At 45.4% G+C, this 20919-nt stretch overlaps 1 protein-coding gene across 1 annotated transcript in view; it reads right to left on the reverse strand.

Annotated features, from left to right (window-relative positions):
* The window catches only part of POU2F3 (POU class 2 homeobox 3), a 54628-nt gene that overhangs the window by 18641 nt on the left and 15068 nt on the right, over positions 1 to 20919 (reverse strand). The window contains exon 4 of the mRNA XM_073320772.1: positions 381 to 485. Coding sequence (XP_073176873.1) covers positions 381 to 485 — 105 coding nt within the window. The remainder of the gene's footprint in view (positions 1 to 380; positions 486 to 20919) is intronic.

Genomic DNA, 20919 nt, shown 5'->3' on the forward strand with positions numbered 1-20919 from the left:
TCAAGAGTGAATTTCTTCCTTTCATCTTAGGTGCAAGCATAAGGGAGGAGATTTTAAAAGGCACAAACAACATTTGGGCATCTAACTCCCATTGGAAGTTAATGGGAGTTAGACACCTAACTGCTCTTTGGGCCTTTGAAAAATCTCCCCCAAGGAATATATTTCGTCTCTGATCTAACTCGGCCCAAGTCAGTTGAGTGACTCTAGGGGTGAACCTAACCTTTGCAAAGCAAATTGAATCAGGATTCACAGTTTCTGACTCTGGAAGCCTTCTCCATTGCCATTCCAGCACCTCTTTAAAGTGGCTTTCAAGCAATGAATGCTCCAGAACTGGTGCCACGAAGGACTCCTGGAGTTCTTGAGGCTGCTAAGCCACTTACCCCGGTGATTTGGCTTCCAGGCATCATTGATGATCCTTGTCCTAGGTGGCCTGATCTAGGCTGTACCGGAGATTGCAAGGAATCACCGAGGTCTTCTGTTTTAATCTGCAGGGGAGAGGAGACTAGCTGCATCAGCAGGAAGCATGCACAGATTATGAGGAGCCAGAGCAAGGTGGAAGGCTCAGGAAGTTAGCAGGCTTGGCGTTTGGGGCACCTGGGGAAGATCCTCTCTATTGTACCTGTGCTCGGCATCACACCAACAGTAAAGTCTAGTAATGAGAGTCAGGACTCCTGGGTTCCATCCCCAGCTCTGCAGCAACATCTGTGAATTTGGACAAGTCACTTCCCCACTCTGCTTCAGTGTCCCCACCTGCAAAATGGCATAAGTCTACTGACCCACTTCACCAAGGGGAGGAGGTGAGGTGTCCTTAATTAAAGGCACTCTAATTAAAGCACTTAAGTCCCGCTGACTTCAATGCTGCTTCGAGTCAAGCACGTGCTTAAGTGGTCTGCTCAATCAAGGCTCTGAAACATTTTGTGGATCTTGGAAGAAAAGCAAAGTATTATAACAACAGGTAATGCATGGAAATTGGTGGGGTGGCTAAGTCACTAGTCCCCTTTCTAGGACCTGCTTCAGGTGCACTCCACTGCATTTCTGGCTACAGGGCATCTCCCTGCTCTGGCAGCGGTGGCCATGAGGGTGCGGAGAACAGAGAGGAGAAGAACAGGCGGTGGTAAGATTAAAGCACATGAAAACCAGTACCATTTATGAGTGGCTGCCAGCCTTGAAAGTTCACTTGTCCGGGCACTAAATCTACTTCACCACTTGTGATAATGGGCAAACAAATGCTATTTGACTTGCCTAGCAAAGGAAAACAAAGTTATTTGCCCAGAGCCAAGCGGGCGAGCAGCATTTTGCACACTGTATTGGAGTCAGCCCCGGAACCGCTTGCCCTACTTTGAAGTTCAGGCAAGATTCAAATCCAGATTTCTAGGACAGGAAAAATTCACCAGGGATCAGAACTGGAGCTTTGAGTTTGTCCGGTTCATTGGTCTCCCAGTTACTTTTTATTCTTTCTGCTCCGAAACAAGGCAAAACCCATTGCTTCTTGTTGCATCAGGTGTAATTTGTCACTGGGATATGGCGCCCCCGTGGGATGGACAATAGATTTTGGAGAACAAAGGAATGCTCACACGTAACCATGGCAGGCTGAGTGGAATCAGTGCAACACCAGGTTAGGGTCTTGCTCATCCTCAACTGGGAGGACTGTATCCTGCATCTGTAGGGAGCAGAGAGAACTTTTTGGCCTAATCGAATAGGTCTTTTCTTGAAACGGATCAAAGTGGCAAAATTCTGATCCAAAGCCAAATCTTTGAGGGTTTGGTTCTGGGGTTCTAGTTTGGGTCCTTTCAAGTGACAGTCCTGATCCAGGTCTAATTTTTCCCAGTGTCATGAAAACCCTATGCTTTGGCTCGGGGTTGTGGACTCTCTCTTAGAATCTGGGATGGCTTTTGCTACGAGGGGTAGTTAATGACAGAATCCAAGATCGCTGAAGAGACAAAACCTTTTAATTCTCCAGTGTCCTGAGATGCTAGAGCAGAGTGAGTAATATATAGCTTCCTACCAGCAGAGAGAGACAAGAAACTTAGGTTTTCCCACAAACAATGAGCAAAAAGCATGCATTTTTCAGTCAAGAGGGCTTTTGTTACAGATTGAGGAAAAACAACTAAGAAAGAACAAATATAAGAGTCTCCAAGAGAAAGAGAGAGAACACAATCTCTCTTTCTCACTCTGAACTGAAGCACAGAAACAAAGCTGCCCCTGTGAAGATTAATTTACACATTTAAAGGTGTAGTACACAAAAACCAGAATTATGACAACTCGTTTTGGCAACATGCTGTAGCTATATACACTGCATAAGCTTACTGTGCAATATTAACCCCTTCCAAAGATGGCTGAGAATTCTAATTCTTCCCCACCTCTCAGGAGGGAGTGCTCTTCTACTTGACAGATGGTAAAACCTTTTGATCACTATTGATCTAGGCAGTGTTTGAGTTGGTGACCATTAAATGAAAGGCCCTATGGAATACATCATTTCCTCTCCTCTGAGCCCATCACTCCACTTCAACCCTTTCATCATCACCAAGTTCTTTCCCTTCTGAAGATAGATTTACCAGAAACAACCACATTTAAAAAAAAAAAGTTACCCCTACTTGCAATCATTACAATTAAAGATCCAGCAAATTGCCAAGGGATTCATGTGTCTGTGGCTCACGTGACTCAGGAATCCGAATCCAAACAGCCACCGACAGAAAAGTGACCGTGCCCACACCAAGACAGAGGTGCTTTCTTCTGCCTGAACCTAATTGGAGCTGAGCATTCAAGAACCACAAGCCATTTCCAAACTGAAATCAATTTTTACAGCTGCTAAACGGAATGATTTGGAAGCGTTCCAGGAAGAAAAGGGTGTGTAGCTACATCACAACACATCAGATCCAGAGGTGGGTTTGGTCAAAAAAAAACAAAAAACCAAAAAAAAAACACCCCACCTGGTTCCCAATTTAGAAAACAACATCTCCAACAGCTTGTCCCCCACTTCCTGGAATTTGCCAGTTTTCTCCAGAGAAGATGGGAGGAACTCTGGGTGTAATTAACCAACTCTTCTCCATTGCACCTTATTTCATTAGTGTTAGACTCAAATTTACTCCATCCCTCCCCTGCGTAACGGCTGCTTCTTATCTGTTTACTACTATATGTTTGGGATGTATCCAAATCACAAAGTTTGGGGTGTTTATGCAGATCCTTCCATCTTTGGTTCATCCAGAGAAAGCTTTACAGGATTTCCAATCCCAAGCATTCAACAACTATGAGTCAGGCTGCTATCATGAGATTTTTTAAAATAATATTGTTTTCCCTTCTGGTTTCTGAGTGCACCTAGGCCATGTTTTCAAGCCTTTTCACCAGACCAAGAGGGACAGAATTTTACCTTTTTAAAAAAGAAAGCAGAGATTCTCACATAATCACCTGACTCCAGAAGCTAGGACTTTCTGAAAAATCAGCAACTATAAAGGAGACCCATGATAAAAGTTAGTGTCTCAGCTCTTGTGATTTGAAGCTAGAGAGCAAAATGAAGGTCAGATTGTGCTGAGTTTCTCTGGGGTCTCTGTACGGAGGTCAAGGTAGACTGGTACAAGTGAACAGAAGGGCAGCAGGGAGACGGTAGGTTTCCTTCTCTTCTATGTTAAATTCAGGGAAATTATGCAATCTGCCTCAGTAAAAATGCAATTGCAGATTGCACAGCAAACTATTAGGAATATACTCACTGTGCCCCAACCTAGGGAGAAATTTCTGCAGGGGGATGAAGCAAAATGATGTGCCACAAACAACAAATACTATTGATACACAGATCATATACACCGGGAGGAGGGACTAGAACTCTAGACCTTCATCTGCAAAACCATAGGTATCTACCAACTGAGCTAAAGGGGATCTTCTAAGACTAGTAAAATAGTAGGCAAATTATCCTCTTGGTGATCCATTAGAGGGTGACATAAATACATCACATGAAGCTACTGCATTAAAGGATTACTGGGGTGCAGAAAAGGAATTGTTCCGGCAAATCTAATCTAGATGTTCTCCCTATCTTGACATAGTTTGTTTTGGGGCCTCTGACCCCAAATAAAAAGCAAATGGAGAGCAAGCTAGTTTAAAGGAAGTCCCTTCCCTCATTGACTGGTTGGTCCCTTCACTAGTTGGCTGGTGGGTCTGCTCACTCTGACAGCCAATTGATGGGTTTCTTACCCAATCCTGGTGGGAAAAAAACCTGCATAAACAAAACAAAAAACAAATTGTGGGTAATGGAAAATTATCAAAGCTATTCGGCTCTCTTGCGTAATCCATTGGTGGAAGATGTTACATAAACATTTCATAAGACAGAGAATTATGGAGAGAACATCTCCCAACCTGCCTGCAATTACTACACAAAAACTCTTCCTTACCAACAGAGAGAAGGTTAAAAAAAAGAAGAAAAAGAGAGCACATCTGTTTTGTAACAGATCTATAAACATTTGGCAAAGGCTTACCTCATGAAAACATCCTGGAGACATCCTGCAAGCTGTGAAAGTCCAGGCTCACGCAAGGCGGTTAGAAAAAAGCATGCTCGCAGCTCAGATGTTACAGTGATGAAGGCCATGTCAGTAACAGGTAGATGGCTAGATAGCTAGGCAGGCAGACTGGCCCCACATTTGGTCCTATAAACTGCAGGTTGCATTTCCATGGGGTGACCTCAACACCTACTCTGTCCTCCTTCTTGTAAGACACAAAGTCACCTCCTCTTCCTCAACATTTCTGATGCAACATGATTGCCCTCCCATCCCTCTCTTGGCAAGGCGGGTTTGTATTTACCAATAGTGAGGAACCCTTAAAGGGATGGGTTTGACATAGCACCCCCAAATCTGGATGCTTCTTCTAACCATCCAGACTAGAGTTTCACCCTAGACTGCATGCATGTCGCCACCCTCACCGCATATTACATACACTACACATTAGGCAAAATGGTATGTTATGGGAGGATCCACCTCAGGGTGCTGTGAATGATCACACATTTATTACGTAGCTTGAATTTAGACTGTAAGCTCTCCGAGACACAGACCTCTCCTAGTTATCTAGCTCACAATGCTGTTGCATCTCAGCAGCTCCCAATCATTAATAAATGTATCCTCATAACACTCCAGTTGAGGTAAAGTTGCATTATTATTCCGATTTAACAGATGGTGAACTGAGGGACAAGGAGTTGAAGGGGAAGATTTTAATTCCCTCCGTCACACTGAGTAGTACCTCACTCCACAGATGGTCTCACTGAAATCACTCACAGAGTAAAGTGCTACTAAACCTGAGTAAGGGTGAGTGAGTTGGCTATGGTCACACAGGGAACTTGTGACAGAGACAGGAATCGAACACACAATGCCCAGGGTGCTGCTTTAACCACAAGACCACCCTTCATTTCTTGCCTGTTATGTGTTTATCTGTGAAGTACCTAGCACCCTTATGGGCACTATGAAGTAAAAATAATAATAAATAATAGCAACAATATTTATAGGTTTTCAGTTACCATTTCCCCATGTACTATCCTCAATTAACAGATGTCAAGATGTCAGGAACATAACATAAATTTAATGCAAACCCCCCACTCTAAAACTCTACATGTGGCAATATTATGTGTTGGTAGGAAGTTTAGGAGCAGGATTTGCAAAGGCTTTCAGCACAACGCAGCATTCAGAGTTAGGCCATTACTGAATGCTTTGGAAAAACCCCATCCTAAAAGGTACAGAAGTCAGGACATTTATAAGTTATAGTTTCCTTCTCAAACATAATGCACCCACATTGCACCTCTGTGTTATTTTTGTTTTATTAAGCCGGGCCTAATCTTACATTGCACGATCAAACCCACGCTGTTAATAGTTATGCCTTAATATGTAGCTATTCTTATGGGGCTGTGGGAATCAAAGCTTTAAATACACAACAGTTACACCTTAAAATGTGTCACCTGTAACTTTACATTAACACATTTTTGTATGGAATTTCTTTCGTGTTGTTTTGTTTTTGAACAGGGAAAAAATAAGGAAAAGAAGTTGTCCCCTCAAAGCAATGAATTACATACATCAGAACGAACATGTGTAGAACAGGGCAATACAAATGGGGAAGAGGCAGAAGGAAGGAAAGGAAAAAAAACAAAAAGGAAGGAGAAAAATAAACAAAAAAGAGCAAATGAAAAACGAACAGTTTGAATGAGTGCGTTGACTAAAATAGCTGCTCAGGCAGATGTGTTCAGATAAATTGTAATTGTGCGCATCATTAAATTAACGGGTGTTGTGTTTATTTCAGTGTACTGTATCCCCAGACACACAGAGGCTTGTGAGTGCCTTTATCTGGAGATGTGTATTTGCCGAGCACAGATTTGGCAAAGGATGAACTGCGGTCAGCCAGGATATTCTTTCCAACTGATTCTAAGTTATTTTTTTGTCTTGGCCAATATTGCTCGGAGTTGGCCAAGCTGCTTTCTCCACCAAAATCCACAGACCTGCTAAGCTAGCGGTTTATAAAATGAAGCCATTTGAGTTGAATGAGCAGCAGGAGAGATTCGGAGAGACGTGTAGAAAACCGTACGCTGAAATATTACATTTTGATTTAAACCGTGTACTCATCACAGAACCCTGGCAACGCATTCTTTCCTGGCCTTCCCCTCTCCCCATTCATCCAAAATCCAGCTGCCATGAGCCAAGCTTATCTTCATTTCTTGCCCTGCTGCCCTGGTCTCTTTCCACAGTGCAGCACTGCCCTCCCCCCTCCACTCCCTTTCCTCTCTCAAATTCAGGCTCTCCATCTTCAAAGCTCTCCAGAACTCCACCCCTGCCCACATCTTTGCTTTTCTCTCCTCTGCCCCCTTCCTGGGCAGTGTCCCTGACTCTCTCCTAAGGAATCCCTTGGGTCTATTTCACCCACTACAGACCTCTTCCATGCTACGCTGCACACTTGAAAGGGCTCCTCTGGTTCAGTCCTGCTCCCATTGAAGTCAGTGGCAAAACTCCCTCATTGATCTCAATGGGGCCAGGCCTGGTGCTTTAACATTCCCCGAGAGAGTCCTCATTCCAGGGACCATTCTGGCTGGGATGACCCTCCTCTGTTCTGTATAATGCCTCCTGAGCCCGAGAGCTGCCAGTCAGGGCTGGGACCATCTAAAGTGCCGTCTGCTGTGCAGTACTGATGTCCCCAGACCTATCATCCAGGCCGCGGGCAAAGAGGTGCCTGCTTGGCATCTGTGTAATGAGCTGTGAGAACCAGGTTTAGCCACCCCCACGCTGCAAGGCACCTCGCGCCGTGTCCCACATTAGAAGGAAATTATCTTGGCATCAGCAAGAACTTGTGACTGCAGATGGCCTAGACCCAGTTCAACAGTGTTCCTTGATTGGCTCAGGCTAGTTTTGGCATCCCTGGGAGGAATTCTGTCCCAACGCCAGAAGGAATTGGGACACAGCAACAGCAGCCAAAGGGGCTGTGTTAAATACATACAAGCAAAATAAGTAAAGCAAGATCAGCTCTACTGTACAATGTCATTTCTCTTTCCATTTCAGGGGCAGCCTAATGCTTAGAGGAGGGGGCTTGGAGCCAGTGTTCCTGGGACCTACTTCCAAATCTGCCACTAACTTCATTTATGGCCTTGGCGAAATCACCATGGGACAAATTTTCCATGGAAGCGTGTTGCTTTAATTGGTCTGGCTGCCTGACTGGAGCCAATCCCGCGGCCTGATTTCCAAAGGTGCTAAATACATGCAGCTCCCACTGATTTCACAGGGAGTTCCGGCTGCCTGGCACCTCTGAAATATCAGGTCTATTGTCGGGCATCCCAAATTAGAGGCCTTGTTTGAAAACTGGCACCTGCCCCCTTTGTGCCTTGACTTGCCTTCTGAAAAATGGGTGTAGCACCCCCTCCTTTCCAGGGTGCCGAGAGGCCTTTAATTAATTAAACACTTGCCGATCTGTACAGATCTTCAGATAAAAGGCCCTAGAGAAATGCAAAGTTGTGTTATTACTGGTAACGATCATGTTAAGAGCCAGCAGAGCTATTTCTGTACATTTTGGTTTATCCAACTCAGGGCTTTAGAAAGAGCCTGGCCCCTAGATAAGTGTCATCTCTGTCTCTGAGCTTAGCTTTTACTGTGCAAACAACTGGTATGTCCCTACAAACAACTTTCTAAAGCCAGGGCAGCCCACTACAAGCTTGGGAAATATTTACTCAAGGATTACAGGAGTCCACTTGGAGAAAGGAATTTGCATGCACTCTGCAAATTCACCTACTGGTGAATGGAGAGTGATTGGACTCTTGCTTTTGTGTTTCTGTGTGTAGCAGCAGCTCCTGAAAAGCTGGGTCCTGCTCAGAGTACCTGGGACAGGAGTGGCAGTATAGAAAATACCCAGAAACTTAGCCTTCTCTGGGGCAGTCAGACTAGGTGCCACTGAATGGGTGTGGATAGAGTAAGAAGTAACTTGAAGCTTTCTGAAGGTTTAAGGGTTTGGTCAGTGGGATACTGGGTCTTCAGGTCAAAAAGGACCATACGTTGTTACCAGCTGTTTGGTGGGTCTCATTCCAGCCACAAGTGGACGATATGTCCACATCCCCCAAACCACTTCCACAGTTAATGTCCTTCTTGGCTGTCTCAGCAGAGGCACCAAGAAGAAAGAGGGGCCACCTAGACCAATGTCTAGACCACCTAGACCAGTTCTACAGTTCTGCCTCTCACACGCCAATGATGTTATAAATTAGATTCAGATTTCAAAAGAGCATTTGGCATTTGCTTTTGTGCCTCTGGTTCTGGCCAAGGGACCAATCAGAGGTGAGGAGTAGCTACCACCAGCTTCAGCAGACGGCTTGCACCCTGAAGGCAGAGACTTGGTGACTATGCTGGGAACAGCTGCAGTGAGAAAAGGCTACTCACTTGGGGATTCTAGCCTGGCTAAAAACCCTGCACCCATGACATGGATGGTCCAATTTTGAAGACTTGTTTGTGGCATGGGGAGTTTCAACAAACAACTTAAATTTTAGGGGCTGACACAGATCGTTGGAAGTTCACCATAAAGGACACCTTGAGCACAAGAGGATCAGCACTTTGTTGCATCCTGGTGGTTGAGCTTGGGCCAGAATCACTCGTGGGCAAGGATGAGCCATGTGATGACACATGGTGCCTCTTTGTCCTATGCTTTCTCTCCAAGCAGAACACCCACAGATGTGTATGGGAGTGGTGGCAAGAAAGAATATGGAAGGAGTGAGCAGTAGGCACTCCTTGGGCAGCCAGAAGGAGCAGCGAGACCCTCTTGTCGGGGGGGTGAGGGGGGAGAAATGGGTTGAGAAAGAAGCAAAAAGGTGATTCTAGCACTTCTTCTACCAACATGAAAGACCAACGGTGGTTTGGCAAAAAGGTCCCTCTGCACACGTGACCTAGCCCAAACCCTGTCATGTATAGAAATGGAAAAGGACAATACCTAAAGCCAGATCTTTCTCTGGATCCTTTCCCCAGTGGGTTGCATTTTGTAGGAGAACCAGCAAACAGATACAGGTCAGTGCTAGATGCACAAGTGCAGGGAAAGGTGGGGGAAACTTCAAAGGGGAAGGGACAGCCTGGCGTTCAGCTCATATTCTGTCTGTTGATACAGATGTGGAGAGTACAGCTGGTTTCGAGCCAATGAGGTTCTTTTCCAAAGTGGTCCCAAGGGATGCAAAGCAAAACTAAGACGGGGGTGATACTGCAGGGCAAGGAGAGAGAAGAGAAAGTGAAATCTGAGCTGACACCTGGAGGAAAGAGGGAAGCAGGATGCAAACTGACACCAGACAGGAGGGCAAATCAGGGAGTGGGGTGGAAGTCTGGAGGGCCCAGTGAAACCTGAGCTCAGCTGATACCCGCAGGAGAGCAAAGCAGGAACTGAAATGGCATGTGGGGAGCACATGGTATTGGGCGGTGGAGGGGGAGGCAGATAAAGTGAAATGAAACAGGATGAGAACTGCTCCCTAAGGGAGGAAAGCGCAGGTCTAACAAAATTATTAATAATAAAATGCTTAGATCTTCTGACTCAGAGCCCTGCTATCTAACCAGATGAATCTCCTTCCTCCCATAAATCTCTTTGAAGGAGCAAAGTGCTAAATTCATTTCCCAGCTTTGCCACAGACTGTCTGTATAACCTTAGGCCTGATATTCATGACTGCCACTAGTTTCAATAAAAAGAAAAGGAGGACTTGTGGCATCTTACAGACTAACAAATTTATTTGAGCATAAGCTTCCGTGGTCTACAGCCCACTTCATCGGACGCACGCAGTGGAAAATACAGTAGGAAGAGATATATACACACATAGCAAACATGAAACAATGGGTGTTGCCATACCCACTATAAGGAGAGTGATCAGTTAAGGTGAGCTATTACCAGCAGGAGAAAAAAAAAAAAAAGCTCACCTTAACTGATCACTCTCGTTATAGTGGGTATGGCAACACCCATTGTTTCACCTTCTCTATGTGTGTATCTATCGATCTTCCGACTGTATTTTCCACTGCGTGCGTCCAATGAAGTGAGCTGTAGCTCACGAAAGCTTATGCTCAAATAAATGTGTTAGTTTCTAAGGTGCCACAAGTACTCCTCGTTCTTTTTGCAGATACAGACTAACACGGCTGCTACTCTGAAACTAGTTTCAATGGCAGCCATAGGTGCTCAGCACCTCTGAAAAAATCAGTCTCTCTGTGCTAGCCTCTCTCTGCTCCTGCTGATGTCATGGGATGTTTTACCATGGTCTTCCATTAGGAGCAGAGTTAGGCCAATGCTGAGTGCTTTGGAAAAGGCAACCCATCATAATGGCCTCAGTCAGCGAGGCCTAGTGGACAAGAGCATGGGACTGGGATTCAGGAGACCTGGGATCTATTCTCTGCCCTACCACTGTCCTGCTCGGCGACTTTGGGCAAGTCACTTCCCTTCCCCACGCCTTAGTTTCCCCATCTGTAAAATGGGGCTGGTGACACTGACCTCCCTTTGTAAAGTGCTTTGATATCTACTAATGAAAAGTGCTAAGTATGAGATTATTATTATTAGTAGGTCTTATTACCCTTTGGTCACATCTCTTTAGCTGTCAGTGGATGCTACCCTCCCAATGCCACTTTCCAAGCTATCACCTCCCTCCAGGCTCATCCATCCTGAAATCACGAGTGTATCATCAACATTGCAGGAGAGAACCGACAGCAGAACTCCTAGTTATTCCCAGCCCCGGGTTTCCAGTGCATTCTGGTGCCGGAATGTCTGTAACCTACACTGTAATCTCCTTGGGCAGGGATATTCTTTATATTTGTACAGCATCAAACCCATCATTAGCACTAAACATATGACATCTTATCTGCAGGAATTGCCTACTCAGATGAAAGGAAACCAACATCACACTCCCTGATACTTCTATGCCCCTGCCACACTGCTGTGTCAATAGACCTTCCAACCCTAGATCAATTCAGTCTCCTGCCACCCCATCAATAAACCCTAAACTTGCCTTGAAAGGTCCCTTGGCTCCCTCTGCTGGGAGAAGGTTGGAAACCGAGTCTCCTTTCTGTTCAGGGACCTATGTGTCACCCCTCTGCCAAGCAGATATTGGGGTCCCACAGGGCAGCTTCCCAGTGAATGAGAAATCAGTGATGTGGAGTCTGGTACATTCCTCATGTAACACAATATCGACAGAGTGGGTTATATATTTGTATAGCCTAACACTATATACCACATTTACACGATCCATACCAGTCCTTGAACAGAGGTGGGCCAAAATGGCAATCAGGCAATCCCCTCTTCCAGAGCTCTCAGTGTACACCCCTGTGCCCTGTTCCCAGAAAGCAATTTTGTCCCAAGAATTGACTCTGGTCAGAAAGATTAAGTCAGAGAGAAAATTCTCTTGCTGTTTGAAACAGCTCCCCCAGCAGAGTCTCCATCACAAAATTAACAATACAGCATTTATTTAAAGACTGAACATTGCCTGCACACTAAGAGCTTGCAAGACTATGTGTAAGAGCACTATCTGGGGACTCCCGCCACAACATATGCATGGAAAAACTCCCCCAAGTGTCCATGGGCTTTGGATCAGACCTTTTGAAGGTGTATCTGTTTGGCTTTGTGCTGTGCATCGAATTTCACCAAGCAAATTGAGTCCAAACACAGTTAGTTTGAGAAAGAAGCCGTGTTTGCTGAATCACCCAGTTCCCTCACTGACACAGTTTGGGAAACATCCCACACCCTGGGGAGAAGGTTTATTGCTACCTGTTTCCTTGGATGTAAACCAGCGTTAGACTCAACCAAAAAGCCAAGCCAGACAGGCAAAGCAGGAGCTGCCTGCCTGTCTCTTTCTCTCCTCACCCCATATATAAACTCACATGAAAAACTACATTGGAAGGATGTGTTCAGGTTGTGACGTCAAGGGCTCAGAAGTTAGGAGATGCCAGAATTAAGGCTGCCCAAGAGAGGAGATTAGAAGCTTTAGATGGTGTGAGATTTGTCATCTCCAGAAATGATGAGCACCCAGAGCTCCGGATGAAGGCAGGAGCACAGAAGCTGTTAAAGTTAGCCCCAACATGTGTTTAGATCCAGATTTCTTCAGCTCCAGTTCAAAATCCTGAACAATGGACTAAGAGCTTAAGTAAAAACAAAACCAAAACCAACCATCCCCTCCCTCCAAAATCCCCACTGTCTGATTTTTCTTGGATACCTGTAACAGAGACACCATTTTAGGGGCTGACCAAATGCCCATTGAAGTCAATGGAAAGACTCCCACAGACTTCAAGGGCCACTGGATTAGTCTCTTAACATCTAGGTGGGACTGGACAAAAATGTCACATAATCTTGGCCCTCCAGTTCCAAACTGGAGTAAGTTATGGATGGAGCCTTGTGACGTTATTGACATAATCTGGGACCGTATAGATCATTGTTGCAACCAAGGTCCTGTAGTGGCACCAAATCTTGTACAAAGGGAGTAAAAGGAGGTGTCTAAGACAAGGTTATGGTTTGCTGGTTATGATTATGCTATGTGTGCATGCATCATTTTTGTATTTAAAGATGTAAGTATTGGCTCTATACTGTCTGTATTTCAAACTTATGCTCTGCTTCTGGGTGACACCCCAGACAAGTTGGTGTCAGCTCTGCCTAGCCTGCTTGATGGCCCATTAAGGACCATCAGCTGTACAACTGACCCATTGAGAGGAGGCAGACATGCCTTGCGACTCAGCAAGGTGTGCAGGGACCTGCCTATGGACACAACTCTGAGGTTTTTCCAGGCCATGGGATGGACAGCTTGTCTTTGGGACAAAGAAAGAAACACCACATGGCAAGAGACTATAAAAGGCTGATGCCTCATCTCCATCTTGTCTTCAATCCTGCTTCCTACCTCTGGAGGGATTTTGCTACACAGAAGCATTGAACAAAGGACTGATAGACCCATCCCAGCTGGGGATGTTCTCCAGAGACTTGATTTGAACCTGCAGTTTCACCTATCACTGCTGCAAGCCTGAACCAAGAACTTTGCCATTACTCTATGTCATTGATTCAATGTAACCAATTCTAGCTCTCATCTGTATCTTTTTCCTTTTATGAATAAACCTTTAGAATTTAGATTCTAAAGGACTGGCAACAGCGTGATTTGTGGGTAAGATCTGATTTGTATGTTGACCTGGGTCTGGGGCTTGGTCCTTTGGGATTGAGAGAACCTTTTTTCTTTTACTGCGGTATTGGTTTTCATAACCATCTGTCCCCATAACGAGTGGCACCGGTGATGATACCGGGAAACTGGAGTGTCTAAGGGAATTGCTTGTGTGACTTGTGGTTAGCCAGTGGGGTAAAACCAAAGTCTTCTCCATCTGGCTGGTTTGGTTTGCCTTGGTGTGCATAGAAACCCCAGCCTTGGGCTGTAACTGCCCTGCTTGAAGCAATTTGTCCTGAATTGGCACTCTCAGTTGGGTCCTGCCAGAACCAGCATCGTTACAAGCCTGAACAGAAAGAATCACAGAATATACAGATCAAACAACACTTGCCCTTGCTCTCATTGGGTTCGTCTGTACCAGAGAGGTATTTCAACTGTATATAACAATTATGGCTAACACAAACCAGCACATCTACATGTAACAATGCTGTTGGCTGGGCTGTCACTAGGATTGAACTCAGGTTCTAAAAGCACAAGCCTCTACCTAGTGAGATAAAGGACTTACTAATTCTGCACATGCTCTATGTGGGGGGACAGAGAGCCACGCTTTGTTAGCATGGGTTACTCACATCTGCTATTCATATATAGATAGCTGGTTGTTACCACACTGGACTGTACCATGTTAGCAGACATGACTAATGTCAACACTTACCACAGGTGCTGGAATTAGACATGCTACCGCACCCCCTGTCTTGAAGTGGTTTCCATCACATACAGGGTTTGCAGTTTGATTCAACGACTCAGCACCCCCACTATCCAAATTGTTCCAGCACCCCTGTTTGCAACGGACTTCTATTGGGGAAGGATCAAACCTATTATGCCAGACATTTTGCTGTTGTGGGCTTTTTTCCTACTGTATATTATTTTGGCAAGGGTTTGTGTTTCTCTGGGAGATGAAGTAGTCAACCAACTAACTGTTACACAATAAAATGGGATGGAGAAATTAATGAAAGCATTGATGATGTATACCTGTCTGACAGTCTGATAAATAGAAGGCGTATACATGGAAAGTGATGACCTGATGTTTAATTCCCCCCTCTAGTCATTGCGAAGAAATCCTGCCTAGATGTGTTGGCCAGCACTGGGGAGTCTATGGGGAAACAGCCCATTGCTGAGTCTGCATTTCTGGTGTAAATCACTCAACGTAGTAGGCCCCAATCCTGCTCTGGGTCTGAGCCAAAGTCTAGTGAAATCAATGGCACTCTTTCCATTGACTTCAAGTGGCTTTAGATCCAGCACAATATTGTATTTTCACTGCCTATTTCTATCTCGAGGGAAATTTCCCTTATGACTAGTTCTGAGTCACTCAGGTGATCCTTTGGCTCATGGAAGTTCCCTGCTGTCAGTTCTGGAGTCCACAGAGTCGGAGTCACAAGGCTTTTTTGTTTTTAGTGTGGTTTTCCAATGGAAGGCAACTGAGCATGTTAAGACACCATCAAAGGAGGGATTCACAGAATCATAGAATACTAGGGTTGGAAGAGACCTCAGGAGGTCATCTAGTCCAACCCCCTGCTCAAAGCAGGGCCAATCCCCAATTTTTGGCCCAGATCCCTAAATGGCCTCCTCAAGGATTGAACTCACCACCCTGGGTTTAGCAGGCCAAAGCTCAAACCATTGAGCTATCCCTCCCTCCATTGATCCACCCCAGCCCAGATGAGCCAAATCCAACAAACAGATAATGGCCCACTCACACCTTCTCAGATGGAAACCACAAGGGCAAACCCTGAGGGGCAGAGTGTGCACCGGGAAAGGGGAAGGGGCAGAACAGCCCGTCCACCACCAAGGCAATGAATTTGCAAGTGATTATGGCCCTAAAAGCTGAAGAACATGAAACTCAGAGACAAGTGCATCACAGCTGCATGTATGCAAAATCTGCTCAGATCCCTAACGACAGCCCTGAGATAGCCACAGCCTCTTATGGCTTTCCCCTTCCCAATCCTATGGCTAGAGGCCAAAGCTAACCCATATATCTGCCGCCTCCCACATCTGTCTCTAGACCTCCTCCTCCTTTGGGCTCTGAGGATCTGATCCAGAGTCCACAGAAGTCAGTGTTGGAGTCTTTCCCATTGACTTCAGTGAGCTTTGGAGAAGGCCCTACAGCATTTTAGGAGCTGGGATCTACGGTGTAAGAAGTACTGACTCCACCTGCCTCACCTGAGGGTTTTGATCTGGGACTCAGTTTCGGGAGGATTTCTCAATACGGTCTCCAAAAATCTCCAGACAATCAGAGGGTGCTGCAGGTGCCATGGCTGCAGATGCTAGGGCTGTCAATTAATCGCAGTTAACTCACGTGATTAACTCAAAAAAAGTAATCGCTACTAATCGCACTGTTAAACAATAGAATGCCAACTGAAACTTATTTAATATTTTTGATGTTTTTCTACATTTTCAAATATATTGATTTCTATTACAACACAGAATATAAAGTGTACAGGGCTCACTTTATCTTATTTTTATTACAAATATTTGCACTGTAAAAATGATAAACAAAAGAAATAGTATTTTTCAGTTCACTTCATATAATTACTGTAGTGCTGTCTCTTTATCGTGAAAGTATAGCTTGCAAATGTAGATATTTTTGTTACATAACTGCACTCAAAAACAAAACCATGTAAAGACAAAACCATGTAGAGCCTAAAGTCCACTCAGCCCTACTTCTTGTTCAGCCAATCGCTAAGGCAAATAACTTTGTTTACATTTATGGGAGATACTTCTGCCTGCTTCTTATTTACAATGTCACCTGAAAGTGAGAACAGGCGTTCGCGTGGCTCTTTTGTAGCTGGCGTTGTAAGGTATTTACATGCCAGATATGTTAAACATTCGTATGCCTCTTCATGCTTTGGCCACCATTCCAGAAGACATGCTTCAATGCTGATGATACTCGTTAAAAAAGTAATGTGTTAATCATGGACGGTGGGTGAAACTTCCCCTGGGGGAGGCGAGCTCCTTGTCCTGCCTCTTCTGCCCATGGCCCCACCCACGCTCCATCCCTTCTCCGCCCCAGGCCCTGCCCCTGCTCCCGCCCACCGCTGATTCTCCACTCACCTCTTCACCCCTCCAGTAAAGACCTCCCTCCACTCACCTCCTCCTGCACCCACCTGCTGCTAGTCCACCTGCTGCGAGCCTCCTCACCTCCCCGCCTGCCACAAGACCCCCACCCACCTGCCGTGCAGCTGGCTAGCCCCTTGCCTCCTCACCCTGCTGATGCCCCCACTCCCCGCTGTGAGACCCTGCCCCCTTTTCACCTTAAAGCACTAAGAACATTCTCTAAGGGAACGGAACAGACAACAGCTATAGATCAATTGCCAGATGGATTCTCCTCGGCATGGCAGGGAATTTGACCAGTGTATATTGTAGAGAGAGAGACATGGCTTTTCACGCTACCTGCGCCAAACTGAAGCCTAATCTCTCCTTTTGAAAAAGTCAGTCATTGACAGCCTGCATTAGGGCAGTAGTTTAATCACCTTTCTTACACAGAATTCCCGACAGACTCTTTTACTTAAGCTGGGTTTGAATAAAATGACTAGATCAAGAATTTGGAAACTGTTTTTAACCCCAAATCATACATTTTCCTACAGTATAAAAGCCAGCTGAATGTGGCCAAAGGGAAAGGCTTCCTGGGAGTTGGCAAATGCCTGTTAAATGGCTTCATTACCATTTTACAAAAAGAAAAGGAGTACTTGTGGCACCTTAGAGACTAACCAATTTATTTGAGAATGAGCTTTCGTGAGCTACAGCTCACTTCATCGGATGCATACCGTGGAAACTGCAGCAGACTTTATATATACACAGAGAATATGAAACAATACCTCCTCCCACCCCACTGTCCTGCTGGTAATAGCTTATCTAAAGTGATCATCAGGTGGGCCATTTCCAGCACAAATCCAGGTTTTCTCACCCTCCACCCCCACAAATTCACTCTCCTGCTGGTGATAGCCCATCCAAAGTGACAACTCTTTACACAATGTGCATGATAATCAAGTCTGGCTATTTCCTGCACAAATCCAGGTTTTCTCACATCCCCCCCACCCCCATACACACACAAACTCACTCTCCTGCTGGTAATAGCTCATCCAAACTGACCACTCTCCAAGTTTAAATCCAAGTTAAACCAGAACATCGGGGGGGGGGGGGGTAGGAAAAAACAAGAGGAAACAGGCTACCTTGCATAATGACTTAGCCACTCCCAGTCTCTATTTAAGCCTAAATTAATAGTATCCAATTTGCAAATGAATTCCAATTCAGCAGTTTCTCGCTGGAGTCTGGATTTGAAGTTTTTTTGTTTTAAGATAGCGACCTTCATGTCTGTGATTGCGTGACCAGAGATTACCATTTTAATGGCCCTTTAACAGTTTCAGTGATCTGCTACAAGGTCTCTGGAAGGCTTTTTCAACTGTGTAAAGTTATTCAGGGATCACCTCCTCTCTTCCCTGCCTGCCACTCACATCCTCACACACACATCCCACCCCCATTCGCCACGGGGAGGGAGAGTGAGGTGGAGAGACGAGGCCGGCAGCTGCGGGGACCTCTGAAAGGGAAGGGGGGTATGGTGGAGGAGGAGAGAGAGGAAGAAGAGTTGGCAGATGTGATTGCAGAGCCATTGGCCATTATCTTTGAAAACTCATGGCGATCAGGGGAGGTCCCGGATGACAGGAAAAAGGCTAATGTAGTGCCCATCTTTAAAAAAGGGAAGGAGGAGGATCCTGGGAACTACAGGCTAGTCAGCCTCACCTCAGTCCCTGGAAAAATCATGGAGCAGCTTCTCAAGGAATCAATTTTGAAGCACTTAGAGGAGAGGAAAGTGATCAGGAACAGTCAGCATGGATTCACCAAAGGCAAGTCATGCCTGACTAATCTAATGGTCTTCTACGACGAGATAACTGGCTCTGTGGCTGAGGGGAAAGCGGTGGACGTGTTATTCCTTTACTTTAGCAAAGCTTTTGACACAGTCTCCCACAGTATTCTTGCCAGCAAGTTGAAGTAGTTTGGGCTGGATGAATGGACTATAAGCTGGATAGAAACCTGGCTAGATAGTCTGGCTCAAAGGGTAGTGATCAATGGCTCCATATCTAGTTGGCAGCCGGTATCAAGGGAAGTGCCCCAAGGGTCGGTCCTGCGGCCGGTTTTGTTCAATATCTTCATAAATGATCTGGAGGATGGCATGGATTGCACCCTCAGCAAGTTTGCAAATGACACTAAACTGAGAGGAGAGGTAGATACGCGGGAGGGTAGGGATAGGATACAGAGGGACCTAGACAAATTGGAGGATTGGGCCAAAAAAATCTGATGAGGTTCAACAAGGACAAGTGCAGAGTCCTGCACTTAGGACGGAAGAATCCCATGCACCGCTACAGACTAGGGACCGAATGGCTCGGCAGCAGTTCTGCAGAAAAGGACCCAGGGGTTACAGTGGACAAGAAGCTGGATATGAGTCAACAGTGTGCCCTTTTTGCCAAGAATGCCAATGGCATTTTGGGATGTATACGTAGGGGCATTGCCAGCAGATCGAGGGACGTGATGGTTCCCCTCTATTTGACATTGGTGAGGCCTCATCTGGAGTACTGTGTCCAGTTTTGGGCCCCACACTACAAGAAGGATGTGGAAAAATTGGAAAGCGTCCAGCGGAGGGCAACAAAAATGATTAGGGGCCTGGAACACATGACTTATGAGGAGAGGCTGAGGGAACTGGGATTGTTTAGTCTGCGGAAGAGAAGAATGAGGGGGGATTTGATAGCTGCTTTCAACTACCTGAAAGGGGGTTCCAAAGAGGATGGAGCTAGACTGTTCTCAGTGGTAGCTGATGACAGAACAAGGAGTAATGGTCTCAAGTTGCAGTGGGGGAGGTTTAGGTTGGATATTAGGAAAAACTTTTTCACTAGGAGGGTGGTGAAACACTGGAATGCGTTGCCGAGGGAGGTGGTGGAATCTCCTTCCTTAAGGTCAGGCTTGACAAAGCCCTGGCTGGGATGATTTAGTCGGGGATTGGTCCTGCTTTGAGCAGGGGGTTGGACTAGATGACCTCCTGAGCTCCCTTCCAACCCTGATATTCTATGGTTCTATGATAAGACTGAGAAGATAGCAGCAGCCCCTGGGAGCCTCGGGGAAGGGTCAGAGCAGGGAGGGGGGTCACCACAGCCCAGGTGTTGGGCGGCAGGGATGGCTGCACTCGGAGAGGCACCGCCTCCCCTTGCTTCTTATACCCACCGCACATGGCATTAATTAAGTTTGTGACTGAACTCCTTAGGGGAGAATTGTGTGTCTCCTGTTCTGTTTTACCTGCATTCTGCCATTTATTTTATGTTATAGCAGTCTTGGGTGATGACCCAGCACATGTTGGATGTTTTAAGAACACTTGCACCGCAGGCTTGACTAAACAGAAAGAAGGCACCAATGTGAGATTTCTCAAGATAGCTACGGCACTCGACCCAAGGTTTAAGAACCTGAAGTGCCTTCCAAAATCTGAGAGGGACGAGGTGTGGCGCATGCTTTCAGAGGTCTTAAAAGAGCAACACTCCAATGTGGAAACTACAGAACCTGAACCACCAAAAAAGAAAATCAACCTTCTGCTGGTGGCATCTGATTCAGATGATGAAAATGAACATGTGTCGGTCCACTCTGCTTTGGATCGTTATTGAGCAGAACCCATCATCAGCTTGGACGCATGTCCTCTGGAATGGTGGTTGAAGCATGAAGGGACATACGAATCTTTAGTGCATCTGGCATGTAAATATCTTGCGACGCCAGCTACATCAGTGCCATGAGAACACCTGTTTTCACTTTCAGGCGACATTGTGAACAAGAAGTGTGCAGCATTATCTCCTGCAAATTGTAACCAAACTTATTTGTCTAAGTGACTGGCTGAAGTAAGACTGAGTGGACTTCTACACTCTAAAGTTTGACATTGTTTTATTTTTGAATACAGTTTTTTGTGTGTACATAATTCTACATTTGTAAGTTCAATATTCATGACAAAGAGATTTCACTACAGTGCTCGTATTAGGTGAATTGAAAAATACTATTTCTTTTGTTTTTTACAGTGCAAATATTTGTAATAAAAATAAATATAAAGTGAGCACTGTACACTTTGTATTCTGTGTTGTAACTGAAATCTATATATTTGAAAAGGTAGAAAACATCCAAAAATATTTAAATAAATAGTATTTTATTATTGTTTAACAGCGCAATTAATCGCGCAATGAATTTTTTTAATCGCTTGACAGCCCTAGCAGATACCACAACCAGGAACCTAACTTTGAGTAGAACACAGTGGCAGGGAAGAG

The sequence above is a fragment of the Lepidochelys kempii genome, chromosome 22 (genome assembly GCF_965140265.1).
Source record: "Lepidochelys kempii isolate rLepKem1 chromosome 22, rLepKem1.hap2, whole genome shotgun sequence".
Lineage (NCBI taxonomy): Eukaryota > Metazoa > Chordata > Testudines > Cheloniidae > Lepidochelys > Lepidochelys kempii.